Source organism: Raphanus sativus, chromosome 1 (assembly GCF_000801105.2).
Source record: "Raphanus sativus cultivar WK10039 chromosome 1, ASM80110v3, whole genome shotgun sequence".
In the NCBI taxonomy this organism is placed as follows: Eukaryota; Viridiplantae; Streptophyta; class Magnoliopsida; order Brassicales; family Brassicaceae; genus Raphanus; species Raphanus sativus.
The window spans coordinates 5,525,146-5,551,732 of NC_079511.1; the positions used below are offsets into that span (position 1 = coordinate 5,525,146).

The window sequence follows — 26,587 nt, forward strand, 5'->3', positions numbered from 1 at the left end:
GTGAAAAGCTAAAACATTAACATTTTGAAATAGATAAAATATTTTTAAAAAATAGGAAAACCATGCTAAAATAAACTTATTGACTGTGTTTATAACACAGAAAGTTGACCACGTGATAGATATTTTTTTTTCTTTTTGCTAAAATTTGTGCGTGATACATATATCTTCGCATTGTGAACCATATCATTCTTCTTGTATTTTTTGTTTCTATTTTCTTTTCTTTTTTTGAACATTTTCTATTTTCTTTTCTTCTTCTCCCCTTTTATACAATTATAAATCTACGTTTACAAATTAGAATATATATATATATATATAGTATATCATGATATTCGTTCCTTGTAGATGCCCTTCCTCATGCATCCTCAATCAACCTCACTTATATTTGCCTTAGATCAGAATTACAAGTGCTCGTCCGACGGAATTCTATGGAATCTTATCGGACATCATCTCTTTGACCTATCCTCCGACTTCTCCTTTCCTTTCCTGCACTGTCGTTTACATTTCTAGGATTTTGAATAGGCCAACATTCTCACTAGCAAAGAGCTATTTTTCTTCTCATGTGGGCCTGAAGCCTTAAACTCCTTTTTTATTAATGAAATTTTAAGTGTTCCAAAAAAAATATGCAGTCATGAAGATATTTATTTTCATAATAAGCAGTATTAATATTTGTCTGCTATATTGATTTAGAAGAACATAGCTTAAGACGTTTTAACAATTAGAAAAAATGATGCCCTTTTTGCATTTTGGTTATAGAAGAAACTAATAAGACTAATTAAAGCTTTTTGGAGCTTCACAACACGACCACGAGGATCCGAGAGAATTGTGGAGAAATTTCGTTAAGTTGTCTGTTCCGTACGCATGCAGCAAGGCCCTTTATATTTTCTTTAACTTGAAGGACAAAAAATACATAGAAATAACAAATTAAGAAATCAAATGATCGATGTTTAATATTTTTAAAAGCAGTGAAATTAGCAAGTTATAAACTTAACAAGCTAGAATTAATTATTATTAAAAGAAAAACAAATTATAAGAAACTGATATGAACTGGTAAAGTTGGACATTGTAACATTTTATCAACTAAAAATTTTATTTTATAAAAACAAAATCAACTGATCTTTTTCAAAAAAAAAAAACTAATCTTGTCAGGAATGTAACAACACAGAGACATTTCTGTAAGGAAAAGAAAAGAGTATAGAGGAATATTTATAAGAAAAACAACGGCTATTATATATAGGTCTTATAGAAGATTAGTAAATAAAAGTAATATGAGTTTGTATTGATGATTTTAGTAGAGTAATAGGTAAAAGGTCATGTTACAAAAAAGTATATTACGTTTAGGACGAATTAAAGTGGTTATATTAATCATCGAGGTAATTTAAATGTGGAATGGCCAAAAATATATGTTTTCTAAAGTTAAATTGGCAAAATCACTAAGGTTTTTCTTTTTAAACTTAAAATCATTAAGGTTAAAAAGAAATAAAGACTGATTTGGTCGCAAGTGTCTGTTTGTCCCAACTCCCATGGCCATAGGGTTTGACCTTTCACAAAAGTAAAACGCCAGTCGTGGGGAGGAGTCACATATCGAATCATTGGTTTACTTCAAGATCTTAATTTTCTTGTCACAATATTAATTTTCGTGATTCATACTTGTTATATTTAACCATTTCAAACACGTTACTTACCAGTCAACACGAGTGGTCTAGTTGACTTGTCGGGTTTCCGACAATTAATCAGAAAGCCTTTTTGGCCATACAATACAATTAACAAATCATTTTATACGAACGATGCATATTAAGTAGAGCTAATCAAGTTAATTAATAATTAATCTTTAAGGTAAATATGAGCTAGATATCTCAATCTTAAACTATTTTATCGGGGGAAAGAAAACTCTCTACTGATGTAAAATGTTGGAAAATCTCTAGATCATGTAAAATGTTGGAAACTCTTATCATAGTAAATATTTGTAGTGGCTATTGATTGTTGAAATTGTAGTGTACATATTTGAACGCTGATCTTCCATCTTCTTTCAGGTTGGAATTGTTTTTGATAGGTCAAGGGAGATTTATCAATTTTATAATATTCTCAGAATCTGTTTTTACATCTTATTCTTATACTCCCTCCGTTTCAAAATATATGTCGTTCTAGAGGAAAATTTTTGTTTCAAAATAAGTGTCGTTTTTGGTTTTCAATGCAAAATTTATTGACAATATTCTCTATTCCATTTTTCTATTGATTGATATATGGTTAGATGTATTGGTAATAGTGTTTTTATTTTGGAAATATGTAAAATTAAATGTTTTATTAATCTGTGTGCATAAACTTAGAACGACAAATAATACGAAACGAATGGAGTAATATTTAATATGGATGTTAATAAACCCATTATCTTATAAGAAAAGTAAATGAAATAATGTGTGTATGAGATCCGCCACCGTTAAAGATGGATTTAAAAACCTGCTTGGAATGAATCCAATTGACAGGTCTTGGAATGAAAACCTGCTCAATGCATACATACATCCGGACGATGTTAAAATCATCAGAGGTATGGCACTTAGCCGAAATCAACGGCCAGATACATATGGCTGGGCGTTTACAGAATCGGGGAAATATTCGGTGAAATCAGGATTTCGAACAGAAACCATATACCCGGATAGGGAGCCTAGGATTATACCTTTCGGACCAAATATAAAACCTTTACTGGCTTTCTCCTGGAAACTAAATTGCTCGCCAAAATTGCGGCATTTTATTTGGCAAGTATTATCTGGAACATTACCAGTGTTCAAAAATTTAAAGACACGTGGTATTGAATGTGATCTTCGATGCAACATTTGTGGAGCTGAGGAAGAAACAGTGCACCATGTACTCTTTGAGTGCCCACCAGCCTTACAAACATGGGCTTTATCAAGGATCCCGTCTCTCCCGGGAGTTTTTCCCTCAACATCAATTTTTACAAGTCTGGATTATTTATTTTGGAGGCTACCGAAAGAGGTGAATTCAAACTATTTTCCTTGGATTCTGTGGTATATTTGGAAGAACAGGAATGATAAGATCTATACAAATAGGAATGGGAATCCCCAGGAGATACTGCGGATAGCGGATCAAGAGGAAACACTATGGACGGAGGCACAATTATTGGTATCGGCTCCTAATGGAAATGTTCAGTCACTCACCGATTGGCAAACTTTGGGATCAACCAGGGTATGCTTTGTCGATGGATCTTGGAAGGAACAAGATGTGTTTACTGGACAAGGGTGGTACTGCCGACAGATAGATTCAGAGGACAAGATGATGGGGGCAATGAATCTCCGACGTAGCCTATCTCCTTTACATGCAGAATGTGAAGCGCTGATTTGGGCAATGGAGTGCATGAAGACCCTACAGTTCTCAGATGTGGTTTTTGCTACGGATTGTTCTCAATTGGTGACGATGGTGTCCTCACCCGAAGAATGGCCAGCATTTACTACGCACATGGAGGAATTTCGCCGAAGTAAGACTTTCTTCCCTAATTTCAAGATCCGACATATTCCAAGGGCGCAAAATACAATGGCGGACAAGCTTGCTCATGGGGCAATGAGTTCACCATCAGCTATGTTATATGTCGATTCGATACCTCCGGTCTGGCTTTCCGAATCGGTGGAATCACGTTAGAGTAATTCATTGTTGTCAAAAAAAAAAAAAATAATAATGTGTGTAGAAGAAATACCATATATACTTCCAAAAACTACAGATCAGTAATCAAACTAGCACATGAATTCATCAACAGATAATTTCTTCGCACTAGGTCATCTCGGTATACATATCTACATTGAAGAAATAATTCTAGAACACTTATGACATCAGTTAGTGTTACGATAAGATGACAAAAAATAAAATATACTGACAAACTGGAGAATAATTAATTGGCAATTTTTTTTTTGCTAAAATTAATTGGCAACTTCGTAAGCGATAACTAAGAAGACTGTCATAAATGGGAGTCTAGGGCAACAAGAATTTCATATTTAATATGCAACATATATAGACTACGTATAAGTTTTTTGAGCAACGGACTACTATACGCATGTAATTGCATGTCATCGTTTTCTTTTATTTTAGTATAAGTGATTTGTTATCACTTATCACTATGAGATATGCTTAAAACTTTAAAGGATACAGAAAATTGATGCTAATAAGACCATCTCCAATTGTAGAACTTTTGAAAATAAGCCAAAAAAATCTCCAACTCATAAACACACTTTGACCAAAAAAAAAACTCATAAACACACCATTTTAACTTTCAACTTCTAGTCAAACACGAATAAATCTCATATTTTCGTTGACCAAGCCATTTTAATCTCATCAAAATTCAACTGTTTAACACCGTTAATTATATTTAACAGTTTACTTTTAATGAGGCCAAAATAGCTTGGTTAACAAAAATATGAGAATTTTTGGTTCTAAATTTAAAAGTTAACGATTAAAATTACTTACTTAAAATTATTTTAATTAAAATTTTTTTTCTTATAACAAAATTATAGATTTTCATATTGGGTTTCTACACAACAGCTGTTGAGATTTCTTTCACGTATTTTCCTCGTTCTTAATTAGTTGTAGGGTCTTCAACTCCATACATAAGTGATTGACCTTTAATTAACTTGTGAATTACGGTGGATGTCTGATTATGACTTTAATCATAAATCATTAAAATTATTTACTTAAACTATTTTAATTAAAAATTATTGTTTTTCTTTTTATATAACAAAACTACAGATTTTTATATCTGTTAGAGTGACTAACTTAATAAATCATGTTCAAATAAGCTTGGATATAATATTCTAAAACCCTAAGTTTAACGATTTATGATTAAAGTCATAATCAGACATCCACCGTAATTCACAGGCTAATTGAAGATCAATCACTTATGTATGGAGTTGAAGATCCTACGGCTAATTAAGACGAGAAAAAAATACATGAAAGGAATCTTAGCAGCTGCTGTGTAGAAACCCGATAGGAGAATTTATAATTTTGTTATAAAAAACAACAATTTTTAATTAAAATAGTTTTAAGTAAATAATTTTAATCCTTAACTTTTAAATTTAGAACAAAAAAATCTCATATTTTTGTTGACCAAGCCATTTTGACGAGATTGAAATGGCTTGATCAACGAAAGTATGAGATTTATTCGTGTTTAACTAGAAGTTGAGGGTTAAAATAGCGTGTTTATGACTTGGAGACTTTTTAAGGTTATTTTCGAAAGTTCAGGATTATTTTGTCAATTTTCCCGATTTATTAACTACAAAGTGCTAATTTGTTTTGCACCCTTTTCAAAACCACGTGATTTTGCACTTATCGTCGTAGGTCAAGCCAAATTTAATGGATTACCTATCACTAACAAGTTCAATGAATAATAGTATATAACCCTCTATATTATACTTTCGTCTTCTAGGACTATATTGGTTTCCTGTGCATTTGACATTTTCCTAAGAACCGGGCCGGACTAGGTAGTGCAAATCGATGCGATTACAAAAATAATTAAAGCCGAGTGAATTTTCTTTGGTGTTATTCCAATGAGAAAATCCACCCTGAAGCGTACTTTTAAGTATTAAGCCATGTTAGTGGTTAAATCACATAGTGATTTTGGTTTACTGTGATAGATAATAAAGATTAAGTAGATAGAGAAGAAATGAGGAATAACTCATCGGGTGCAAACTGGTTATTCCTAATAGGAATACTACGAAAAAAATGATTATTTATAGAATAGAAAATATTGGAATGATGATAAAAATAAAATAAAAAGGAAAATTATAAATAGAGATTCCACGCATTCCATACATTCTTTTATGAAGGTTTATAATTATGATGAATAAAAGGAATTTCTTTTACAAAGGGTTTATTCTTTTGTTTCGTTCCAAAAACAGGATAAGTAAAATTGTGTTTTGAAAATTTTCATGATAACTGGTATAACTAATTTATGGAATTCCATGGAATGGAATATGATCCATTCCAGATGATTTTATTCCAAAAGTTACATTCCAGTTGCAGCCATCGATCTGTATCGTTAGACTAGGTGGTGCAATCGTGCAAAGCCAGTTGCCTAATAAAAACGAATAGCTTTTGGTTCGAAACATTTCATAGCGTTAGAAAATCGAACACGTTTGTTTATGTTTAGTTTATAAACTAGTTCTTGAAGCTACAATCCTGCTCATAATTATCTGTATACTAGCTCCCCCATCGATCTCACCATAACATGTAAATTTAATTGTACATGAGATTATGATTAACCATCTTACTCTATATGCGCAGGACTCGGACTAAAAACGACAAAATAGATAGAACAATATGTCACAAATTATCTGAAACCTTCTGATTTTCTGAACATCAGTGATAGTAGCTGCACACCGACAGCCAGTTTTATTAGAAAATGCTCATAAGTTCCTCAAAGATATATATAATCCTTTTTGGCAATCTCTTGGGGCTAATAAATCATGGTTTCTGATTGCTATATGATTTTACACTATATTTTTGTGAAACTAACATTTCTGAAGAAAACTAATTAGAGTTGTATTACTTGTGTATTTAAAAAAAAAGAAGAAGTTGCAAGAAAGTAGATTAACAAATTACTCTATCCATTTTAAAATGTTGTATATTCTAGAATTTTCACACTTATTAAGAAAACACGTAAATTTTGATAATCAATGTATTGTTTTGTGTTTTTCTATTTTCTATGATTTTTATCGAATCAAAATTTAATAAACACAATTAATGTCATAAAATTTATAATTTATCATTATTACTTACATTGAAAATGTAAAATATAAACTTTTTTAGAAACAATTTTTTTTTTCTAAAACATGGATCATTCTGGAATGGAATAATAAGTATCTATATCATACGTACTTCATTTCTTTCCGGTGAACATCTCATTTCGTTTTTTTATAAATGATAATTTTACTTAGTTCTGGATTTTCAAAGTAGTTAAGTTCAGATATTTATTTGATATTATCGTCGACATCCACTAATTTCCAACTATATTAATATAGATCACATCACGAGTACGCTGAACGCCTAAAAGGTTAATGTCGACAAATGTAAATAATAGCTAAAACAACATAAATAAACATATAAAAATTAATAATATCCAAAACTTTCAAATGTTACTGAGAATCTAAACGGGTGGTGGTCCTGGTGGATGGAGCATCATAATTTGATTGGAGGAAATAAATATCAAAATAATATCCAAGGTCATGATCAAATAAAAAAGGAGTACATACAGCAATGATGTTATAGATATTTAATTTTCATCTTCTAGCAGTCGTCAAAATATCTCATTCTATGTGTTGGATTAACTAAAAAACAGTATATTGTGATTTCCTATTTGTGTCACGAGACTCAAGATGATTAGATAAGCTTAAACCGAATCACAATAGTAATGTTGATAATCAAATAAAGAAATGAAGATTTAAAACTTTCTTCTTCTTCTTTGTTGTTATTACAAAACAAATCTTATCCGTGTTTTAGAAAACATATATCCACAAAGATCGTACTTATCGGAGAAGCGTCATCACAACAACTACGCGATCTACATGTTCATAAACAGGTTGGTCGTTGACATTCTGGATTACGTTTTACAGATACTAATCGTAACTGAAAACTCAAATGGCTAAGGATATGGATACATTTATAAATTGATATGACTTCCTACAAGTTACAGCTCATGAGTGGGCGATAACAAAAACAAATAAAAAACGGGCAAAAAAAAATCAACGTAGAATCCAACAGCTTTTAATAATAAGATTAATTATAAGGTTTAAAACTTAAAAAGTAGTACTAATTTTTATGATAATTCGGATCTGAAGATAATAATTATTATTACACGATCTACATGCCTTTTTTTTGCGTCACCGTCCAAATGTCGTAAAAGCACAACAACATATAGACAACCATTGTCTGTCATCACCACCAAACCAAAACTCTTTACGTCTTTATTCTTTTGCTCTGTTCTTGTCTAAACGTTTTGAGTTTCGCGTGCGAAGCAAACCCCCTCGACCCCCACGACGAAAGATTACAACTTTCAGGACGATTCAGAGAATTTTATTCGTCTTAAGACAAGGAAAGGTTTTGTTTTGCCTCGTCGCGCTTTTGATGGGTGCGAGTCACTCTGCTCTTCACAAGGACCACCTGTCTTCTCCGTCGCCCTATTGTTTAGGAGATCTCCCGGAGGATTGCGTGGCTCTGATTGTCGAGAATTTGGACCCCGTCGAGATCTGTAGACTCTCGAAGCTCAACAGGGCTTTCCGTGGAGCTTCGTGGGCCGATTTCGTCTGGGAATCGAAGCTTCCTACGAACTACGAGGCTTTTCTCGAGAGAATCCTTGGTGGTTTCCCGGAAAACCTGCAGAAAAGAGATATCTACGCTTGTCTCTGCAGGGTTAACTCCTTCGATCAAGGCACCAAGGTTCGTCTCTTCTCTCTGTTTTGCCGAGAGAAAGTATTTAAAAACGAAGTGTATATTTGATATTTGTGTAGAAGGTATGGATGGATAAACGAAGCGGTGGTGTTTGTCTAAGCATCTCAGCTAAGGGATTATCAATCACAGGTATTGATGATCGTCGATACTGGACTCATATTCCCACTGATGAATCTCGGTTAGTTTTTTTTACATTATCTTGTTCTTGCTATGATGAACCTTTTTTATTTTATTTATTTATTTATTGATTCTTCTTGTAGGTTTGCTTCTGTAGCGTACCTTCAACAAACCTGGTGGTTTGAAATCGACTGTGAGATTGATTTCCCTTTCCCAGCCGGAACGTACAGCATCTTCTTCAGGCTGCAGCTAGGACAGTCTGGCAAGTGGTTTGGTCGACGGGTCTGTAATACGGAACAAGTTCATGGTTGGGACATTAAACCGGTTCGGTTTCAGCTCTGGACTGAAGATGGTCAGTACTCCTCGTCTCAATGCGTGTTAACCGAGCGGGGAAGGTGGAGCCACTACCACGGTGGAGATTTCGTAGTCCGGGAGTCGAGAAGCTCCTCGTCGACGAAGATAAAGTTTTCGATGACGCAGATCGATTGTACGCATACCAAAGGCGGGTTGTCACTGGACTCTGTGATTGTATACCCGAGCTCGTGTAAAGACCGGTTGAACCGGTTTTAATGTTTCAACCGGAATTAGTGAGAGGTCAAAGCGGGGGAGTTTTTTATGCCTTTTGTAGATGTAGTTAATTATCAACCTTTTTTTAGAGAAATGGTTGGGTCTTCATCCTCTTCCTACTCTCGTTGATTTCAGTAGATTGTTTTAGTGTGGCATTGTCAAAAACAAAACAGTATGGTCTCGTGTTGCAAGCAAATGGGTTTGCACATAACATCTATACTTGTGATAATTATGATCAATTACTTTTGTAGGAGTTGTATAACTTGTTTTGCTTGTTCTGTCCTAATACTATCACTTACAATCCCATTGATAAATGGGTTTTGCGTGAAGAACCAAACCACCTTGGCAAAGCCAACGAGATGTTGGATCTGATAGTAAACCAAATAACCAATCAACAAACTTTTTTTTTTTTTGAACACTTGCACCAATCAACAAACTAATTAACCGGTTTTCTACGACCGACATTTTGCCCCGGTCTAGATATATATATACAGAAAAATCACAAAATCTCGTTTTATATCTGCCGCATCATCACGATTCGATTCAGGCATAAGCTTAAAGCTTAAGCTTCTCTTTGTTCCCCTAAACATCGCTTTCGTCGAGATTGCTCTCTAGGGTTTCGATCCTCCTTAACTCTTTTTTTTTTTAAATTGATTCCTCGGGATTCGATTCCGTTTCCTGTCTTTCCCCTCCGTCAATTTCGCCTCGATTCTCTCCATTGCGGGGGTCCCCATCACCCTTTCTGATCTCGGCTTGGTCTCGGGAGAAAAAGCTCTCTTCTTTTTCGTTATGATTCCCGAGGTTCGTTATCTCCCCTAATTTCAAGACCTTTAAGTTCGATTGACTGTAGCTCTTTCGATCTATATCATTCCGGGAAAGTTTTTGTGATTTCGCGGGAAAATCTCTGTTTTGGAAGTTTCTTTAAGTCATTGATAGCTTCGTAAAGTCCTTTGCTTTATCACTGATTCGTTTCTTCTGATTCTGCAGGAGAAAGAGCCTTCCTGAAAGACTGATCCTTTCACTTCTTATATATGTAAGTGACTTCTGGATGTGTGGTTGCTATCTCTGTTTCGATGAGGAAGAAGCGGAAAGGTAGTAGCGAAGAAGCCGAAGCTCAAGGAGAAGGTTCGGATGGTTTATCATGTGCAACACGATCTTCCAACTTCAGGTCACACTTCTCGCTAGAAGGCTATGCTAGACTCAAGAAGCGCTGCAAGGAGAATGACTACGAGGACGACTCTGCTGGTTCCTTCAAGAGACGTCTCGCCGGCGTCGCTACTGCCCCACCTTGCGGAGCCTCGTCTCTCGTTTCCTCGGGGAGAGGCTTGAAGAGGAAGATTGGGTGCATTGATGTCTCCACTCAGACTGGTAGGAAGAACAAGATCGACGATGATTATGTTTTTGGTCCTAACATCGGGAAAGGCAAGTTCGGGTCGGTTAGGATCTGTAGGTCGAGGACTAAAGGGATTGACTTTGCTTGTAAAACTCTCAAAAAGGGAGAGGAGACTGTTCATAGGGAGGTTGAGATTATGCAGCATTTGTCTGGTCATCCTCGTGTTGTCACGCTGCACGCTGTGTATGAGGAGTCTGATTGTTTTCATCTCGTGATGGAGCTGTGTTCCGGGGGACGTTTGATTGATCAGATGGATAAGGAAGGTAGGTACTCTGAGCAGCGAGCGGCTAATATATTCAAGGATCTCATGCTGGTTATCAGTTATTGTCATGAGATGGGAGTTGTGCATAGAGATATCAAACCTGAGAACATTCTACTAACATCTGCTGGGAAGATTCAGCTCGCTGATTTTGGCCTCGCCATGAGAATTGCAAAAGGTAATATTTTTTAATTTTTGTACCTTTTCTCTGTTGCTTAACTGAGCTGTTCAATGCGTTTGCAACAGGTCAGACATTGTCTGGATTGGCAGGGAGTCCTGCTTATGTAGCACCTGAAGTTCTTTCTGAAAGTTATTCAGAGAAAGTTGACGTTTGGAGTGCGGGAGTCCTATTATACGCTCTCTTGTCTGGTGTGCTCCCGTTTAAGGGAGACTCTTTGGATGCCATTTTCGAAGCGATCAAGAAAGTGAAGCTCGATTTCAACTCGGGAGTGTGGGAGTCCGTCTCCAAACCAGCTCGTGATCTATTGGCGAGAATGCTAACAAGGGATGAATCTGCCAGGATCACAGCGGATGAAGTGCTAAGTAAGCGTTTTTAATCTCTTTGCCATGTAAGCGTGATCTTTTGTTTGTCCTTTCCTTAGCTTTCCACTTGTGTGTGTATTTCAGGGCATCCATGGATACTCTTTTACACAGACCGGACACTCAAGACAATGAGTATTAAATCGAAGTACAAGGGTCTAATAGCAGGAACTTCTCCTCCCTGCCTTCAGCTTCGCAATCCGATAAAGAATACTGACGTAAACAGAGGTAACAGAGAGAAGATGACAGCATATGATGATTCACCACCGACTGATTCATTCTCCAACACAGAGGAGGAGGAGGAAGAAGATGAAAGCGGTGTGGTCGATGTGCTTGTGGTTGCAATCTCCAACGTGAGGATCTCAGAACCAAAGAGAAGCAGACTCTGTAGTCCCACCAACAGCCCCATTGAGCAGCAACACTCTTCTAACTTGACCACTACTAATACACTCTGTCGAGCCTTCTGACGCTAAACCAGCTTCACTCACTCACTCGTCCAAATCTCTTTAAGTCACACGGGTTTGTCCCTGATATATGATGATCTTAGTTACTGTCATAAAATCATCGTAATAGCTCTCTCTCTCTCTAATAGTTGGATTTGATCTGATTCTGGTTTTTTCCTTCTACATTTCTGACTTTGCTGTAGATATGTATCTTCATGTAAATAGAATACGCTACAAGTGTTTGATCCTTTTCTGTCTCGTCATTTTTAACCGGGGCGACAAGGCCACTACTTACAGGCAAATAACAAATTGTCTGAACAATCAATGTTGTGGCATATGTATAACATTGTTATCCATGAGTTTTTTCTTTGTGTTCAATCCCCTCGACTCATGATAATGCCTTTGATAGTGTACGTGTTTAAAATGGATGTAAAGCGTAATGTGGTCACTGATATTAGTAAGACATTCCAAACTTTGATCAAACATTATGATAATTAATCTATTTTGTAACATTAAATGTGTTTTTATTTTCAAATTGACCAGATCAGCATATAGAGTATATAAAAACTGAGAAAACTTTACCTATTAGTCATCCTAGTCAACGACAAATCATGGTATAATATCGTATGGTGATACGATAATTAACAAAAAGAAATATTTTATATATCCATGTATAATCCCGATTTGGAGATCATACCTATTTGTAAATCTAGCTGAATACAGTATTACCATTACCAAAGTCCGATCAGTTTTGAGATGACCAGCTCTCGCGATTAAGAGATGCATGCAACATACTTCGAAGATAAACATGATTTACAATGTACTCCCTCTGTTTTTAAAAGATTCATGTTTTAGAAAAAAAATTTGTTTCAAAAAGATACATTTTTTACATTTTCAAGACATTAATTGATGAAAAATTGTATATTTCCAAAAATATAATTGTATTTATTAAAATCTTATTGGTTCAAAATTTTGGGGAATTGTTAATTAATAAAAACAATGTATTGGTAACTAAAATTTTATGTTTTTCTTAATAAGTGTGAAAAATCTAAAACATGGATCTTATAGAAACAGAGGGAGTATAGTCTAACGAAAATGTGTACACAAAATACTTGGATATTGGAGAAAGAAATAAACCAGAACGATGAAGTTCAGTTCCATATCTTGGATTCATGATATTGATAAACTAATCATAAGAACTTTCTCCCAATGAAATTGCAAATTGTTAACAACAATAGTTTATTGCAACAACATTAGATGGAAACGTGAAACACATTGGACAATCTTCTACAAAATTTGTTATTAAACATCCTTTTCTTTATCATTTTAGACTCTTTGTTTTGGATAGATATTTTGTCAATTTACTTGTTTGTAACACAGTATATATCAAATCAATAAATCAGTTCTCCTTTAGATTTGAATACTTGATCGATACAAACCATTGCATGTTTTATATATTTTATTAGACATTAATTTAGAAAGAACGAAAACAAATTAACGTAGGCTTTAGTTCTTGTTAGAGCACATATCTGAGCATGAATCCACACATACCGAAATTTTATCCGCGTGATCTGCACATAACAAAAGATAAAGAAAATCCATAAGAAAGTTAATTAGACTCTTAATGATAAAAAAAAAATAAAAAAAAAAAACTTAAAACACTCCAAGACATCTTACTTCTTCACATGATTGAAGTGTATACCACAAGAATATAAATCTTACCCATATCTTTGACCGAGGAGGATGAAACACAACGACTGGTAACACATCCGAGTTTGCAAAAATAATCAGTCTGGTCTATTTCTTGAAGATTTGGCTTAGAAGGATGTATACATTCCTTGAGACACGTGAAAGGACATGCCAATTTTTTAAATCCATCTGCAGTTGCACCACAAAGCAAAGTACAACCTTTGTAACATTCTTGAAAATTTATAGCCTCTGTCTCGACCAAAAGGCTACCCATGATCACCACTAAGATCACCATTATTTTGTTCTCCATATTTTCTCGTGGAGGACAAAGATCCTTTTTTTAGAAAGAATATTAATATATAAGTTGGCTGAAAGTGTTTGTTGATTATGAATGTTGGTTTGTGTAACTGGTTACTAGGGGTTGTGTATATATATAGGGACTGTGTAGTTTTGTGTTAATGATAGTCAACATTTTCATATTTGAGTAATAAATTAGTTTTGAAATGCTCTGGTATAATGATATAGTAGGTAACTAATCTTAGTTCATCCATTTAGAATATTGGGATTTCCGACGTTACACATATAATCTAGATGTGGTTATAATCTATTTTTATGATATGAAGTTAGACTATATACAATAAAGATGTTTAATAAGAGATTCAACAGTTGAATCATTACTATCAGAATGTTGAAAATGAAATTTAATGATGTAGATTAATTGGTGCTGAAAAATATTCAACATGTTGAATAAGAAAAAAAGTGGAGACCATTAACGATACATGTCATTTTCTGAGTTTTTTTTATATTCTTACATTCTCTTAATTATTTTAAACAAATATTCATATCATAAATTAAATAATTTTTAATGCAAAAATTTATCATTTTAATTTTTTATCAATAGAGACTAAGTTTATTTAATTTGAGTATAGAAAAAATAATTATTAATTCGTAAAATATAGTGTTGAAATTTATTAAACTTAACTATTGTATTTGACAAGAATTGAATGTCTGTTGAATGATAAAATGGAAAAAAATGATGTAGAGTGTTAAAAGATGAGATGAATGGTGTTTCAATCTTAAAACTAGTGTGGATAGTTTTTTTTTTTACGGCAAACGGCTATTTTATTATTCAAACTTACTAGTGTGGATAGTCTAATATGAACCTTATGTGTACATATATTATTTTCACTTTACAGTTTTGAATGGACGTGTGGCTTTAATTGTATTGGATATGTCATGTGCGTACACATAGGTATGTGATGAGGCATGACTGATTATGTACTTTACTACCCATCCTCTCCTCGCTGAGTTAGGCTCTTTATCAGTGACTTGAGTTGATGTTTTCAATTGATATATTTGTAACCAAAAATTACCAGACCATATAATAAACTAATTATTTTATTTGAAAACTCAATCAATACAAACTATGTGTTCTTATCTTTTTATTTAAATATTAATTTGTATAGGAGTTAGTTTTTGCTGGAACACTTAATCGAACATGAATCAACACAGGCAGCGACTTTAATTCTTTGAAAGAGTAGATGGAGATGGAGATGGAGACGGAGATGGAGACGGTGATGGAGATGGTGATGGTGATGGTGTAGTTGGATGAAGACAGGTTTTAAGACATATAAATGGACACTTGAGAAACGCTGGAAACTGGTGAGTACTTTTGCACTCTGCAAGACAAGATGGAAAACAGTGCATAAAAGAGATTTTCTCAGCCTCTCTTTGACCTAAAGAAGATTCTTGAGCCTTCGATTGATCTAAAAGGTTTCCAATCATCATAACTATCATTATTGTCACTAACATGGTCACTTTTCTGCTCTCCATTTTTTGAGGGGGGAATTAGCTTTTTTAATAGATGAAATTGTTTGTTAGTTGTGAATGTTGGTTGTGTTAACAAGGTTTATTTTATATAGGGATGAATTTTCATTTTGGGTAACATATACACAACCAACAAACAGATTACACTACCATGATGTGTAGATCTTCAATTGTACATTTACAATTTGGAGATCTTTATATTTATTTGTTTTCTGAAATCAAAATATATATTTTTCCAAAATTTAAGATATACATATTAATTTTTTATTTTTATTTAAATTGGAGGTATCCAAAACCTATGAAAAGATTCATACTAATTTTAAGGAGGAGGTGCAGTCTACAAATGAATAGTTTTTTTCCGGTATTCAAAGAAGACTTAAAGCATTGTCATTTATCCCTGTAACCACATATGTTTAATATTGTAGAGATTTCAAATCCAATTCGCTTATCTCACCAGAGTCCGCTTACTATTAAACTATTTATGCGTGGCTTGTAAAAAACTTTGTTTAATAAACACAGTTTACTTACATACATGCATGAATGTAATTTATTTGTACTAGATATGGTGCATATGGTTTATTCAAATTACAAATTCAATATTTAAAATATTACAAGATACAAATTCATTCATTCTGAAACAAATAAGCAAATCATTAATTTTTCCATAAATTTTATTACTTCATAATTGTTAAAAAATCATGGTTTCATTATGTGTATCTATAGTAACTATATAATTAGATTGTGAAACCGTGAGAGAATTGGCCAAGGCTTGGCAATGAGTTAATCGAACCGAACCGAGTTCAATCGAGTATTGAACAAAGTGTATCGATCGGTCTGTTACAGGTAGAAACAAAAAAAATTGATCCTTCTTTTCGTATCACCACACGATATTTGTAACCAAAAATTACCAGACCATATAATATAATGTCTTTTTATTAGACACTAGCTAGTTTACAAAGAACGAAAACAAATTAATGTAGGATTTAGTTCTTTTTAGAGCACATATCTGAGCATGAATCCACACATACTGAAACTTTCTCTGCGTGATCTGCTTATAACAAAACAAAAATCCATAAGAAAGTTAATTAGGATAAAATTAACTCAAATGACTAAAAAATCTACTTAACATACTCAGATCCACATGATTAAAGTGTATACATAAGAATATAAAACTTACACTTATCTTTGATCGAGGAGGATGGAACACAACGACTGGTAGCACATCCAAGTTTGCAAAAATAATCAGTCTGGTCAGTTTCCTGAAGATCTGGCGGATGTATACAAATCGTGAGACACGTGAAAGGACATGTCAATGTGCTTAATCCGTTTGAACCACAAGTCGAAGTACACTCTTTGACACATTCTAGAAAATTCATAGCCTCTGTCTCGACCAAAAGGCTTCCCATTATCGCTACTAACATCGCGATTATTTTGGTCTCCATATTTTCTTGTGGATACAAAGATATTTGTATAAAGAATATTATCAAAGCTGACTGAAAGTGTTCGTTGAGTCTGAATATTGGTTCGTGAAACTAGGTTACCAGAGTTTGTATATATATATATAGGGACTGTGTTGTATCATTGTGTTAACTATAGTCAACATTTTCATATTTAGTAATAAATTAGTTTTGATATGCTATAGTATAATAGTATTGTAGGTAATTAATCCTAGTCAATTCACAATGTATAGTGGGATTTCTAACGTTACACATTCTAGATATGGTTATAATCTATTTTTATGATATTATATGCATAAACATAAAGTGTACATATTGTTTTTCATTTCCTTTTTTTTTTGTAACCGAAATTGTTTTTAGTTAATCATAGGGTATACGTATATATTTACCTTTTTAATAAAACACTAGGTGATAACCCGCGCCCAGCGCGGAATGAATAGATTTTAAGAGATGATCAAATTGAATCAAATAGATATTATACATGTAAAATCATAAAAACAAATTACACTGTATGTGAATTTTATTTTTAAACTTGTGTATTCGTTTTGAAAGTTTACTTGGAACATATATCGTGGAAGTGAATCAATAAGAGTAAGTGGATATTAATAAAAGATAAATTATGATTTAAAATAAAATAAAACATAGATATATAATATATAATTGTTATCATTAAAAATCGTAAATAAAAGATGAAACGAAACATATGAAATAGACAAATAAAACCATGCAGAAACAAAATATAACAAAACATAATTTGATTAAAAATTGCTAAAAAACCGTTGTCAATAGTGCCGTAAGAGAGTGTAAAAGAAAAGTTAAACAAAAGCTTAGAACACCCATGTTTCAGTAAATGATCAAATTGTGAAACTAAATCTTTCTTAATAGTTACATGTATTTTATCTCCATGAAAAATAAAATAAAAAAAAACTATAGCATTAGCTGAAACACATAATAGTAGTTGAGAACAAAATATAAAGACTAACACCAAGTAATTTTTGCATCTACGAAATCTATTTCAATGGTCTCTTCACCAGCAGCCGAGTATGACTTTCAAAGTTTAATGATTTTCACTTTAATCTACAACATTGATTTCTTTGACTTCAAGTGAGAGATGAAATTCGTAGCATTTTATTTTTCTAGTCTTAATCCTTGTAGGTTGTGAAACTATAGAGTAAAGTTCACTTGATTTATATATAGTATACCCTACAGTTAGGGTTAGTTCCACTTAATTTCAAAACAAAACGAAAATTCTCTCTTAAATTTAATACTAACAATCCCTAATTTTTATTAAAAATTTAAAAAATTGGAAAGTCTTACAATTAAAGAAGAAACAAATAGAAAATAATATTGACTATGAGATTTGACAATATTAAAGAAGCGACAAATTTTTATTGAATCATAATTTGGTCTATCAACATTTATGTTGATTGTTTAGTCAAAAAAATTGGTGCTTGAGTTAAGGGATTCAAGAGATCTCGTCAAATATATCTTCTAATTTAGATTCTCAATATATTAAAAAAACTTACAAAAAAATTAGTAATGTATATTGTAGCTTCTTTTTTTAATATATATAAAGAAGTGGATCAATATACGGTATTTAACATCATATATACTATAAGTTATTAATCAGATAAAATTCATATATAATTTAATGAAATATAATATATAATGTTATTACGTTATAATGTTATTACGTATGATTTTTTCTATTTGACTTTTGTCATGGACAAAACCAAAAGTATTAATCGATTGTTTACAAAAAAAACATAACATTGAACAATATATTATGGTCATCGCCAATGAAACTTATGCAAGTTAATTTGGTCAATCCAAATTCTCAGACCATTAAACGAAATGAATTACTATGGAAACTACTTAACTTTGTGACTTTGTTATATATGGAAAACAATATCATAACATAAATGATTGATTGAAAAATTAATCATCTATTATTATGTTTAATGATTGTAGCAATTTATCATGTGTTATAACACAATTTGAACAGATTTGACAATGACAAAACAATGTAATTTTTCTAGTAATGAAAGGGTTTTTAAAAGAAGTGGGTAAGAGTGAATGTGAGAATGCCACCTAAGAAATGACATTGTGTAAATAACACATCAACTTGAGGTTATTTTCTTTTAGTGCTCCTAAAATAATATATAGGGGATTTTGATTATTTTGACTATTAGAGACTATATTATATTTATGACAAAAAAAGTTTAGGACTATCCTAATAAATTTCTTAATACAAATTTCTTCATTCTAAAATAAAGAAACAAATACTCAATTATTTTTTTCTGTAATTTTTATGTTATTTCATCTGTTTTATTAAAATACCAGCATGACTAGTTGATAAATGTGTGGTTCAATTATTTATAATTCATATTTTTAGTAATTAATTGACAATATTTATCATATATAAGATCCATATTAATTTTTCAGCTATACCTAAATATAAAAGTTGAAATTTTCAAAAAAAAAAAAAATATATATATATATATATATATATATATATCCACATTTTTGATTGCAGATCAGAATCTAGTGATTGTTGTAAAATCATTTCCCTAATTGTTCTAAAATCATAGGTAGTTTTAAAATCATTGTTAATTTCTCTAATTAACTCAATCTCCTAAAATCATGATTAATTTCCTTAATTAAATCAATACCCTAATTGTACCGTAATTTCCCTAATTGTACCGTAATTGTTTTAAAATCATGATTAATTTCCCTAATTAAGTCAATATCCTAAATCCCACACCATAATACCTTTGTTGATAGTTATATACGTGTCTCATCATAGATAGTTTGCTAATTTCATCATGTTTTGGAGGTTTTAAGCCAATTGACTTACTAGATTAGGTGAAACGTCAAAGAACTGGTCAAGTCTGGGCTATGAGTTAATTGAACTGAACCGAACCGATCGGGATTCAATCGAGTATTGAGAAAGTATACCGATCGGTTTATTACATGTAGAAAGAAAAATTGATCCTTTCGTTTCGTGAAAGAACCGAACAAAGGAAGCAAATCCTCGACCGGAGCGACTCGGTGGGTGTGACTCAGTCCGAGTGGAGTTTCAATCTCAGCAACGAACGATGATATCATCGATGGACATGAATTCGATGGCTGCTTCGATCGGCGTATCGGTGGCCGTCCTCCGTTTCCTCCTCTGCTTCGTCGCCACGATCCCCGTCTCCTTCTTCTGGCGAGTCGTCCCGAGTCGACTCGGCAAGCACCTCTACGCCGCCGCCTCGGGCGTTCTCCTCTCCTACCTCTCCTTCGGCTTCTCCTCCAATCTCCACTTCCTCGTCCCGATGACGATCGGATACGCCTCCATGGCCATGTATCGACCAAAGTGTGGAATCATCACTTTCTTCCTCGGCTTCGCTTATCTCATCGCCTGGTAACGGTTTTGAATATTTTGATGCTTTAAATCATCAAAAGCTTCTTCCTGTAGCATGATGATTTGATTTTGTGTTGTGTTAGTCATGTGTTTTACATGAGTGGTGATGCGTGGAAAGAAGGAGGCATTGACTCCACTGGTAATAACAACTAATTAAAGATCCTTCCTTTTTTATGTTTTGCTTTGCTTGATGAAAAGTTGTGATTTTTATTCCCACATTTAGGAGCGTTGATGGTGTTAACGCTGAAAGTCATCTCCTGTGCCATTAACTACAATGATGGGATGTTGAAGGAAGAAGGAAGTCTACGTGAAGCTCAGAAGAAGAACAGACTGATTCAGATGCCGTCTTTGATCGAGTACTTTGGTTACTGTCTCTGTTGCGGTAGTCATTTCGCTGGTCCTGTTTACGAAATGAAAGATTATCTCCAATGGACTGAGGGAAAAGGAGTAAGCCTTCTTCTTCTTCTTCTTTGTCTTGATTTGACTAACTCTCTGTCAAAAATTCTAAAACTTTTGTGTTTTGTCTTAGATTTGGGATACTTCCGAGAAAAGAAAGCAGCCGTCACCTTATTTAGCTACACTCCGAGCTATCTTCCAAGCTGGGATCTGCATGGCTCTGTATCTCTATCTAGTACCTCAGTTCCCGTTGACTCGGTTCACTGAACCAGTGTACCAAGAATGGGGTTTTTTTAAGAAGTTTGGTTACCAGTACATGGCGGGACAAACGGCTCGCTGGAAGTATTACTTCATCTGGTCCATCTCAGAGGCTTCTATCATCATCTCTGGTTTGGGTTTCAGTGGCTGGACTGATGATGATGCTTCGCCGAAACCCAAATGGGACCGTGCCAAGAACGTTGACATCCTCGGTGTTGAGCTTGCTAAGAGCGCTGTTCAGATTCCCCTTGTGTGGAACATACAAGTCAGCACCTGGCTCCGTCACTGTAAGTGTATATATCAGAAGAGTGAACTTACATGAGAGACTACTACAACTATCCACTTATTTTTTTGCGTTGTTTTGACATACAGACGTGTATGAGAGACTTGTCAGGAGTGGGAAGAAGGCAGGTTTCTTCCAGTTACTAGCTACACAAACCGTTAGTGCGGTTTGGCATGTGAGTGCTTTCTTTCATATACTCCCTTTGTCAGTTGATTCCAATGATGTTAAGAAGAACTAACTAACAGCATCTAATCCGAGTTGCAGGGACTGTATCCTGGTTACATGATGTTCTTTGTTCAGTCAGCTTTGATGATCGCTGGCTCAAGAGGTTAGTTTCACTCTTTTTTTCTAGGTGGCATCTCTTCTTCTTCTTGATCTACTACATCTGTGTTCTCTGCAGTTATTTACCGATGGCAACAAGCTATCAGTCCGAAACTAGCAATGCTGAGAAGTATCATGGTGTTCATCAACTTTCTTTACACTGTTTTGGTTCTCAACTACTCAGCCGTCGGTTTCATGGTAATGCCACTAGCCTTTATTTTCTCTCTTCCGTCACACTTGTGGTTCACTCTAACGCCATTTTTTTTTAAAAAACGCGATCTCTCAGGTTTTAAGCTTGCACGAAACGCTCACTGCATACGGGAGCGTATATTACATTGGAACAATCATACCTGTTGCGTTGATTCTGCTCAGTTACGTTGTTCCTGCGAAACCCTCTCGACCAAAGCCACGTAAAGAAGAATAAATTGTTTCTCTTCTTATCTGTAACATTGAAAACAAACCGATCCGGTTCTTGTTTCTCTCTGGGCTTTTGATACATATTTTTATTCGTTTTATTTTTCATGTATTTGTGATGCTTATAAAATCTGGTTTTTAATAGTTCTTTATACTGATATAGGATCTGCAGTTATATATAGAATTTGAGTATAAATGTGTGAATAATGTAAAAACCTAGTTTGATGATTACTTATGGTGTGCGAGAAACTTTTGGCTTATTCATTTAGTTTGATATGGTAATGTACTATACGATCTGCTATACTCAAAGAGATGCCACATGTAAACATGGAAGACGTATTAGCAAACCGCAATTGTGTTTGACATGCCATTTTTCTTAGTATATACTGTATTATAGTTTTCATTTAACCACAATTCATTTGGTGCTGAATTCGAAAATTTACAATGCCAGACGGCAGACGCCATGAGAAAATAATTTGCAACCTACCCGTTTTCCTCAGAATCTAAAATTTTGATGTTGTTATATGTTAAACTCATCCTGGACTCTAATAAAGTATCTTACTTTTCAGCGACTTGGAATTTATTTAACATTACTGTTTGTATTGCCGATATACTGTATATCTGATGATCTCTTGATTAAGAGTAATGCAAAAAGACATGTTTAGTTTTATAAGGTTTCGTAAAATATTAATACACGGGATTGACATATAATTGGCTATAAGTGCATATTAAAAATGTTCACCAACTGCTTCAGACAAGAATTAGGAGATAGAGAGAGAGAGCTAGACTCGAGAAGGATTAATGAAGTACACGCGCATGGGACACTCACGAGACAGCTTGAAGCCTTAATTCTTTATTGGCCTACATGTCTTCTTGTCTGTAAAGCTTAGCACTTTATGCTATTGTTTATATATATATTTATTTCAACATTTTCTTGTGTATTATTACCCATATTAAACATTTAAGGTCATCGTCATCAAACTCGTCACTCATCATTGTACGTTACTATTTATTATTAAACCGAACTGGTTGTAATGAAAATAGCAAAAAACCACATTAGATATTAGTAAAGGATAAATAATAGACAAAAGTTTTCAAAATGTAATCCCAAGAGAGTTGTGAGTTTAAATTAGTTGGAACAGTCTGAATCAAGTGGTTAGGCATGTATATAAAAAAATGTATATCGGCGGGTTAGAAGCCTGCGAAACTACCAATTTTATGTTTGACTACAAACTTTATGTTAAATTTTTACTTGCTAAGTTTTTTTTTTTTTTTTTTTTTTTTTTTTTCTTTAACTTTTAATTTCCGATACCATTTCTGAAAGTAGAGTTTTTACAACATTTAAACAACAAGATATAACTTTAGAAATGCATAATCATGAAACACAGTTGAAGCAATCTTTCTTTTCTTGATGCCTTATCTTTGAAACCTATCAAACCAGATGAATAGATAGGTCTGAGATCGATTCCTTGTTGAATGTAAGGACCTTTTACTTGCTAAGTTGATTTTCATTACAATACAAAATTCGGATTTAGTCATGCAAACTATCAATAAAACGATGATACGTTTAAATATACATTTTTAATCTAACTATAACTTTTTTTGAGCAACTGTATATATATTTTTGAGCAACTATATATATTTATGGAGTAGTACTGATATAGTGGTGGAATTTCGAATAGTGAAAAATCCATATACATCAACTCATAGATCGAGGTTAGGCTTTACTTTGAATTCTTCGTTGGTCACTACTATAGACTTCTATGACATGATGATATTAATACTCATGGATCAGCATGGATTTTAACTAACGTTTTACTATAAAACTATAAAATAAACCACAAATAAATAGGTTTATATTTCACATTAGCTGAAATTTACATTAAAGTATTTTGAGTGATAAAATAAAGGGTAAATCAATTGGCACATGTTATGCGTAATTTGTAACATCGTACTTAGGAATAGTTCCCACGGAAATCCCACGTGTTACTCACATCTAATTTACTTAATATGGAAAAGTGTCACGTGTTCCATATCAACAAAACAGATATAGAAATAATATCTTCTTTTTTGAGAAATTTTTGTCCAACGTGCTGGACCCAACTTCCAGATTCTTATAATAAAAAATAATAAGCAAAATTATTCTGTTTGATCAAAGATTCCAAGAATGTTTTAAACCACACTAATCTCTTAAGGGCAGCCCATCTCTTAAATCAAGGGGCAGCCGTACCTATTCGGCACATAGTTTATGTGGATTTAAACGGACCTTAAAACTTGTATTTTTCTTTTATGAGATTTTCACTCTATTAAATGGCAACCAACTAGATTAACCAGTTTACATTTTTACCAAAAGAAAAACCTAGATTAACCAGGCGAGTGTTTTTAATCTATTTATTTTAATTTTTTTAATAACAATCTATTTATTTTTAATTATATATTTCATCCGCCATTTACTACCATTTTTAATATTTCTAGATTACCAGCTTGAGCCTATATACTGCATTTATACCGAGAAATATTATATGTAACTTTTTATAATATATTCACAAACTAGAGTTATATTTGTTATAGCTATAGAAAAAACTATATTTAAACAAATATTTATTTATCTTATTAACAGAATTAACAGAAAAATAAATGTCTCCTTTTTAGGATTAAGGAATAAGGACTACTGCTTTTGCCTATTATTATACTAACGGAAACTTTTAATAAATTGATATTGGCGTATATAATCTACAAATACTAAAAATACAGCAAAACTAAGGTTGAGAGAAACGTTTATACTAAAATTAGTAATATATCCTAAATGATTTAGTAGGTTTTACTAGATTAGATTCTAAAACTTCAAAATATATCGTATTTGTCGTACTAGTAACGGTATTTTTGATGTAAACCATACATAATTTTCATTTTATAAATTATAGAATCAGAAAAATCAGATTAGGTATTTCTTAATTAAGTAAGAGGGTCCCAGACCGATATGGTTATAATGGGTTCAAGCTAACACTTAACAGGCTGTTAACGGTGTGTTACGCGCGTAGAGATCGCACTATGTGGGTCCCATCACCGTAGCCTATATATTCCCCCTCTTCTCTGCTTCATAACTCCCAACCGAAAAACAAAACAGAGCATAACTTACACAAAACAAAACAAAACAAAACAAAACAAAAAAAGCTTTTTATTCGAACAATCTTCAAACTATTTGTACCTTATCCTTACAAGAATCGAAACGTACATCTGTTCTTACAGTATCCAGTGAGATAGTTTGGTTTTTAACAGTATTTTCACTTTCTAGAAGTTAAGGCGGAGTTATTTTTTTTCTTCTTTTTCTAATGGATAATAACGATGAGATAATGCTGGCGGAGATGACGCCGAAGAGGCGTGCGGGAAGGAGAGTGTTCAAGGAGACACGTCACCCAGTTTACAGAGGAATACGGCGTAGGAACGGCGACAAATGGGTCTGCGAAGTCCGAGAGCCGATTCACCAACGCCGCATTTGGCTCGGGACCTATCCCACGGCCGATATGGCGGCGCGAGCTCACGACGTGGCGGTTCTTGCTCTGCGCGGGAGATCCGCGTGTTTGAATTTCGCCGACTCCGCATGGCGGCTACCGGCGCCGGAATCAACCGATCCCGATGTCATCAGGAGAGTCGCGGCGGAAGCGGCGGAGATGTTCAGGCCGACGGAATACGATAGTGGAATTACGGTTTTGCCCTCTTACGGCGATGAGGTGGACATGGGTTTCGGTTCTGGTTCGGGATCGGAGGAGAGGAATTTGTATGGATATGTGGAACAGGGAGAGGAAGAAGTTTCGACGACGATGATGAGACTCGCGACGGAGCCGTTGATGTCGCCGCCGCGATCGTACATGGAAGGCATGACTTCTAACACTTACATGGAAGAGGAGATGTCTTACCAAGATATGTCACTGTGGAGTTACAATTATTAACCGGATGTATACGCATATATTTAAATGTATGTTACCGTATTTGTGTGTCAGTGTGTACATGAGCAGTAGACCAATAGTGTGTGAGATAAATTGTAAGATTTTCCTAGTATTAGATCCTCTGCTTGAGTTCGAAGGTTCGTGACGGATTGTATTATACTTTAAAAGGTTTTATAAAAATGGTTGGGCTTTATGAATCCATGCACAAAGTATAGGCCAATTAAAAATTCGGCAATTCAATTTGAAACATTAACAGTTAATACGAATGTAAAGAAATTGTTTGGGTTTGTCATTATTTCAGTTTAGTTGGCTTTTCTTTTCTTTTTTTTTCCTTCAAAGCTTCATATATTAAAATGCAAGTGACAAAGAGGTACAAAACCAAACGCCCTACAGAACCTCCCACACTGTTTTAAGATTCGTTAAAACAGAAACTAAACAAAAGGAGACAAAAAGCATACGACTCTCCTCTGTTTCAGAATAGAGAACCTAACATAGCTCATCCAATCCATCCTCTCTCTTCGAAGGAAAAAAAATCAGAGGAACCTACTTTCATTCACAAAAAGTTCAAAAAGCCACATTGGGGGACCAGCAGCTACATACGAGTTCACTCTCCCCTCTCTCGTGACACTTTGTGCAATGATCGTTGCTCCTCTGTTTTCCTCAATCCTCACATGTTTTAGTTAAAACTCTTCCATCAGTCTGAGTTTTCTTACCACTTCCTCCACCTGAAACCCAACGCCGGCCATTGGTGAGGCTTTTGCAGCGCCAGGAACATCTCTTTAAAATCACCTGAGAACACAACCCTGTTATAGCGAAGGCTAGTCATAC

General features: G+C 33.9%; 7 protein-coding genes across 7 annotated transcripts; 4 read left to right on the top strand and 3 right to left on the bottom strand.

Moving 5' to 3' along the window:
• Positions 1-7,917: 7,917 nt before the first annotated feature.
• On the top strand, positions 7,918-9,365 carry LOC108854738 (F-box protein PP2-A12). The gene is made up of 3 exons (XM_018628378.2): positions 7,918-8,430; positions 8,502-8,620; positions 8,703-9,365. The coding sequence occupies exons 1-3, from the start codon at positions 8,119-8,121 to the stop codon at positions 9,127-9,129; spliced, it is 858 nt and encodes a 285-aa protein (XP_018483880.1). The 5' UTR covers positions 7,918-8,118; the 3' UTR covers positions 9,130-9,365.
• A 266-nt stretch (positions 9,366-9,631) lies between these two features.
• Positions 9,632-12,139, top strand: LOC108828025 (serine/threonine-protein kinase PEPKR2). Its single transcript, XM_057006987.1, has 4 exons — positions 9,632-9,927; positions 10,114-10,956; positions 11,025-11,321; positions 11,406-12,139. The coding sequence occupies exons 2-4, from the start codon at positions 10,200-10,202 to the stop codon at positions 11,783-11,785; spliced, it is 1,434 nt and encodes a 477-aa protein (XP_056862967.1). The 5' UTR covers positions 9,632-9,927; positions 10,114-10,199; the 3' UTR covers positions 11,786-12,139.
• Positions 12,140-13,267: 1,128 nt separating this feature from the next.
• Positions 13,268-13,760, bottom strand: LOC108820681 (thionin-like protein 2). Its single transcript, XM_018593681.2, has 2 exons — positions 13,484-13,760; positions 13,268-13,332 (listed from the first exon to the last, which is right to left on the bottom strand). The coding sequence occupies exons 1-2, from the start codon at positions 13,758-13,760 to the stop codon at positions 13,268-13,270; spliced, it is 342 nt and encodes a 113-aa protein (XP_018449183.2).
• A 1,211-nt stretch (positions 13,761-14,971) lies between these two features.
• On the bottom strand, positions 14,972-15,283 carry LOC130495982 (thionin-like protein 2). The gene has a single exon (XM_056987675.1). It carries the CDS (start codon positions 15,281-15,283, stop codon positions 14,972-14,974), a length of 312 nt encoding a protein of 103 aa, XP_056843655.1.
• Positions 15,284-16,260: 977 nt separating this feature from the next.
• LOC130510561 (thionin-like protein 2) lies at positions 16,261-16,719 on the bottom strand. Its single transcript, XM_057006997.1, has 2 exons — positions 16,455-16,719; positions 16,261-16,325 (listed from the first exon to the last, which is right to left on the bottom strand). The coding sequence occupies exons 1-2, from the start codon at positions 16,717-16,719 to the stop codon at positions 16,261-16,263; spliced, it is 330 nt and encodes a 109-aa protein (XP_056862977.1).
• Positions 16,720-19,724: 3,005 nt separating this feature from the next.
• On the top strand, positions 19,725-21,956 carry LOC108851726 (lysophospholipid acyltransferase 1). Its single transcript, XM_018625221.2, has 8 exons — positions 19,725-20,140; positions 20,224-20,279; positions 20,364-20,587; positions 20,670-21,081; positions 21,167-21,252; positions 21,342-21,405; positions 21,478-21,596; positions 21,685-21,956. The coding sequence occupies exons 1-8, from the start codon at positions 19,833-19,835 to the stop codon at positions 21,820-21,822; spliced, it is 1,407 nt and encodes a 468-aa protein (XP_018480723.1). The 5' UTR covers positions 19,725-19,832; the 3' UTR covers positions 21,823-21,956.
• Positions 21,957-24,935: 2,979 nt separating this feature from the next.
• On the top strand, positions 24,936-25,956 carry LOC130510588 (dehydration-responsive element-binding protein 1F-like). The gene has a single exon (XM_057007045.1). It carries the CDS (start codon positions 25,145-25,147, stop codon positions 25,760-25,762), a length of 618 nt encoding a protein of 205 aa, XP_056863025.1. The 5' UTR covers positions 24,936-25,144; the 3' UTR covers positions 25,763-25,956.
• The last annotated feature ends 631 nt before the right edge of the window (positions 25,957-26,587 follow it).

Bases quoted from the DNA above. Each gene is read 5' to 3' on its own strand.
- LOC108854738 (XM_018628378.2), top strand. From the start codon at position 8,119: ATGGGTGCGAGTCACTCTGCTCTTCACAAGGACCACCTGTCTTCTCCG. The intron at 8,431-8,501 runs GTTCGTCTCTTC...ATATTTGTGTAG, and splicing joins CCTTCGATCAAGGCACCAAG to AAGGTATGGATGGATAAACG. The intron at 8,621-8,702 runs GTTAGTTTTTTT...TTCTTCTTGTAG, and splicing joins ATTCCCACTGATGAATCTCG to GTTTGCTTCTGTAGCGTACC.
- LOC108828025 (XM_057006987.1), top strand. From the start codon at position 10,200: ATGAGGAAGAAGCGGAAAGGTAGTAGCGAAGAAGCCGAAGCTCAAGGA. The intron at 10,957-11,024 runs GTAATATTTTTT...CGTTTGCAACAG, and splicing joins CGCCATGAGAATTGCAAAAG to GTCAGACATTGTCTGGATTG. The intron at 11,322-11,405 runs GTAAGCGTTTTT...TGTGTATTTCAG, and splicing joins CACAGCGGATGAAGTGCTAA to GGCATCCATGGATACTCTTT.
- LOC108820681 (XM_018593681.2), bottom strand. From the start codon at position 13,760: ATGGAGAACAAAATAATGGTGATCTTAGTGGTGATCATGGGTAGCCTT. The intron at 13,333-13,483 runs GTAAGATTTATA...TGTTATGTGCAG, and splicing joins CTCCTCGGTCAAAGATATGG to ATCACGCGGATAAAATTTCG.
- LOC130495982 (XM_056987675.1), bottom strand. From the start codon at position 15,283: ATGGAGAGCAGAAAAGTGACCATGTTAGTGACAATAATGATAGTTATG.
- LOC130510561 (XM_057006997.1), bottom strand. From the start codon at position 16,719: ATGGAGACCAAAATAATCGCGATGTTAGTAGCGATAATGGGAAGCCTT. The intron at 16,326-16,454 runs GTAAGTTTTATA...TGTTATAAGCAG, and splicing joins CTCCTCGATCAAAGATAAGT to ATCACGCAGAGAAAGTTTCA.
- LOC108851726 (XM_018625221.2), top strand. From the start codon at position 19,833: ATGATATCATCGATGGACATGAATTCGATGGCTGCTTCGATCGGCGTA. The intron at 20,280-20,363 runs GTAATAACAACT...TCCCACATTTAG, and splicing joins AGGAGGCATTGACTCCACTG to GAGCGTTGATGGTGTTAACG. The intron at 21,406-21,477 runs GTTAGTTTCACT...TGTTCTCTGCAG, and splicing joins GATGATCGCTGGCTCAAGAG to TTATTTACCGATGGCAACAA.
- LOC130510588 (XM_057007045.1), top strand. From the start codon at position 25,145: ATGGATAATAACGATGAGATAATGCTGGCGGAGATGACGCCGAAGAGG.